This window comes from Mandrillus leucophaeus, unplaced genomic scaffold, assembly GCF_000951045.1.
Source record: "Mandrillus leucophaeus isolate KB7577 unplaced genomic scaffold, Mleu.le_1.0 Scaffold632, whole genome shotgun sequence".
Classification (NCBI taxonomy): Eukaryota; Metazoa; Chordata; class Mammalia; order Primates; family Cercopithecidae; genus Mandrillus; species Mandrillus leucophaeus.
This window is the reverse complement of record NW_012106831.1, coordinates 779,145-782,814: the sequence shown is the minus strand read 5'-3', so window position 1 is coordinate 782,814 and position 3,670 is coordinate 779,145. Positions and strand designations below refer to the sequence as shown.

Here is a 3,670-nt window from a genome sequence, read left to right as displayed (position 1 = left end):
TTAAATAAATAAAATGAAATGGCATATTATACTTATAATTTTATAGCTCCCCCCCTTTACATATTAGGATCGTTCTTATAACTAATATATTTAATGGATTAAAGCATTCCATTCTATAAATATAGCAGAGATTTCTAAAAATCAATCCACTAAGCCTTTTCACAGAAAAGGTGAACCTAGAGAGATAAAGTCATACCATAGGGCAAGGTCTATGAACTAAAACCTTGGCCTTCTCATTGCTAAGAGTATTCTATCCATAATAGTTTCCAAAAGGATTGAAATAGACGGAACATTTTCTGACAAAAACAGCCAGTAGACTGCCTAAAGTCTGAGATACGCACCTAGCCACATGCGAATGATGCTCATGTAGTCTTTGTTCTTGGCTGAGAGAAGTTTGTCGTAAGAAGGACAGCCTGCCAAAAGGATGCGATCATGGTCCTCACACATGGATATCAGGTGCTGCTCTGCACTGCGGGTGCAGCACACATGATAATGAGCCAGTTTTGTTATGGCATGTCTAATAGAGTCATCAATGGTCCCACTGACTTCCCCACCTTCAATGTGAAGGATTCGGATGTTCATCAAGGCAGCAGATGTGGCCAGAGCCAGGGCATCAAACCTGTCTCCATGAACAATCATGATATCAGGCTTCAGGCGATTAAGGACATCTGGCAGCTTCACTAGGGCCAGGCCTACTGACTCCACCATGGCTGCCTCATCTTCTCCCCTCACAATTGTGTGTAGCCTGGTGTTAATGTCAAAGTCATCTTGTTCAATCATTCTATATGTATTTCTAAAACCGGGAAGAAATAAAGATTTAAGAACATGTTCTTAAACACAGAGCCATAACATACAAGAAAAGCAATCTAACACCAACCCTGAAGTGAGAAACATTAAAATAAATAAATTTAAGTATAACTCACAAACATAAAAAGCATAGACCATAAATGTAAACAGCCTGATTAAGATTCTTTTTTTTTTTTTTTTTTTGAGATGGAGTCTTGCTCTGTTACTCATGCTGGAGTGCAGTGGCGTGACTTTGGCTCACTGCAACCTCTGCCTCCCAGGTTCAAGCGATTCTCCTGCCTCAGCCTCCTGAGTAGCTGGGACTACAGGCATGTACCACCACACCCAGCTAATTTTTCTATTTTTAGTAGAGATGGAGTTTTGGCATGTTGGCCAGGCTGGTCTTGAACTCCTGACCTCAGGTAATCTACCCACCTTGGCCTACCAAAGTGCTGGGATTACAGGTGTAAGCCACTGCACCTGGCCAGAGAATTTTTTTATTAGGAAGAAAGAGACTCAACTTTTAACAGTGGTCAGCACTTTTTATATACACTTAGGGGAAAATGTTCTTTACCCTTTTTAAAATTTTTTTGAGACACAGTCTCGCTCTGTCGCCCAGGCTGCGGTGCAGTGGTGCGATCTCGGCTTACTGCAATGTCCACCTCCCAGGTTCAAGCGATTCTCCTGCCTCAGCCTCCTGAGTAGCTGGGACTACAGGCGTGTGCCATCACACCCAGCTAATTTTTGTATTTTTAGTAGAGACAGGGTTTCACGATGATGGCCAGGATGGTCTCAATCTCTTGACCTCGTGATCCGCCCACCTCTGCCTCCCAAAGTGCTGGGATTACAGGTGTGAGCCATTGTGCCCAGACAGCCCTTTTTTCTTTAAGAAAACATTTCACGGTGAAAAGTCTCTCACTTTTGTCTCCCAATCATCCAATTCTTCTCCCCGGAAGCAGCCAATTTCTTGTGTTAGAATGTACTTTAAACATGCATTTTCATTAAGTACTAATCAAATTTCCTATTTAATGGTCTCATCAGATAACTATTTTTCCACCCTTGGTAACTGTGGTAGGCAGATAAAAAACCTACTACCATTTCCCTGAGAGCTTCTCTTCCACTAGTCTTCCTGTCAAAGCTTTCTCCCAGCGGTAAAAGAACCCACTCAGACTTTCATCTCAGCTTCTAGCTAAAATTTCTATTCTACCGAGAGGATGCTCCTAAGTAGCCAGAATTCATTTTGTATTAAAAAAAAATCTATGGATCCCTAAGCTATCCATTAAGTTTCTTCTCTACTCTTTAAGTATTTCCTAATAGTAAATTCCTACCTTGTTTTTAAAGACTAGTCTGAAAAGGACAATTTTATTTTAATGCAAGGTTCTTTCAAATATAGTACTACATTTGTGACCCTCTTTGGAGACTGCATTAATGTATTCATGCCACAAGGGTGCACTAAATGCCTTTTTATTATATACATCAAGATGTATATAATACACCTTGTTCTCTCAAAGATTGTCCAACCTTTGTTTTTTTGCTGTTGCTGTTGTTTTTTTCTTTTTTTTTGAGATGGAGTCTCACTCTTGTTGCCCAGGCTGGAGGGCAGTGGTGTGATCTCGGCTCACTGCAACCTCTGCCTCCTGGGTTCAAGCGATTCTCCTGCCTCAGCCTCCCAAGTAGCTAGGACTAGAGGCATGTGCCACCACAACTGGCTAATTTGGTTTTTTGTCTTTTTAGTAGAGACGGGGTTTCACCATGTTGGCCAGGCTGGTCTCGAACTCCTGACCTCAAGTGATCCACCCACCTCAGCATCCCAGAGTGCTGGGATTACAGGCGTGCGCCACCACACCAGGCCCAACTTTCACTTTTTAAATGTAGCCTGTGATTAATAACAAACCTAATGTCACCAAAATAAATGCCAGTGGTCACAGTAATGTAATTCTCTACTTTACCTTGCAGTTTAGATTTTTAAAATCTTGTTCCATATCTACTACTTTATATGCTGTTGGCCTATAAACCAGTTTTAAAGACTTGCCATTAGAGCTCACAAAACAGATTAATGGAATCACATTGTTATATGCATATAATATGTATTTATAAGTGGCATTTCTTTGAATGAACAACTAATAACTAACAGTAATATTTTTATAGCTACCATTTATCAATCATCTACTAAGCAGCATCATTGTGATGGATGCTCTATATCATGATCTCCATTCCTCACAATAATTTACAATATAAGTTTTCACTACATTTTATAATGAGGAAACTGAGGCTCAGAGATGCTAAGTGACTTCTCTAAGGCCACATAAAAACTAAGCAGCAGAACTGGAATTTGAAGCTGGGCCTATATGGCTTGGCTAACAAAACCCAAGCTCCTTCTAGCACACTGTTGCAATGAAGAATAAGAAAATGCTTTCGTCTTACCCATAGTCATCTATCAGGTGAGAGCCAAGTACCACAACATCAAGTTCAAAGAACTCAGGTTCAGTTTTAATGCCAAACATAATCGGGGCAAGTTTAGAATAATCTGCACGGTTACAAGTAGCAACACAAACCCGCAGCTTTCGGTTATTTCCATTCTTCTCCATGATTTGCTTGTTTCGTTTTGAGAGGTTCTTAAAATAGAGTTCCTGAAATTGCCAAAATAAAAACTTTATAATCAGAATAACTCCTAGATATAACTAAACTTTAAACTTCTCTAAATCAGAAATAGAAATTTTCAGTCTCAAGTCCTTAACCACTATTTAATATAGTGATTCTTAATCTTTTTATACACCTCCACTTCTATGTGACTCTCCCATTGGTATATCCAGAGTTAAGAAACTCCAAGGCTGGGTGCGATGGCTCACATCTGTAATCCCAGCACTTTGGGAGGCTGAGGCGG

At 40.2% G+C, this 3,670-nt stretch overlaps 1 protein-coding gene across 5 annotated transcripts in view; it reads right to left on the bottom strand.

The window, feature by feature from the left end:
* The window catches only part of GNE (glucosamine (UDP-N-acetyl)-2-epimerase/N-acetylmannosamine kinase), an 80,781-nt gene that overhangs the window by 30,676 nt on the left and 46,435 nt on the right, over positions 1 to 3,670 (bottom strand). For 3 of the 5 annotated variants that reach the window (XM_012000604.1, XM_012000606.1, XM_012000608.1), the window contains exons 2-3: positions 3,211 to 3,416; positions 342 to 793 (exon numbers count right to left, since the gene is read on the bottom strand). In XM_012000604.1, coding sequence (XP_011855994.1) covers positions 342 to 793; positions 3,211 to 3,416 — 658 coding nt within the window. The remainder of the gene's footprint in view (positions 1 to 341; positions 794 to 3,210; positions 3,417 to 3,670) is intronic. The other 2 variants (XM_012000607.1, XM_012000609.1) reach the window with 1 other exon arrangement.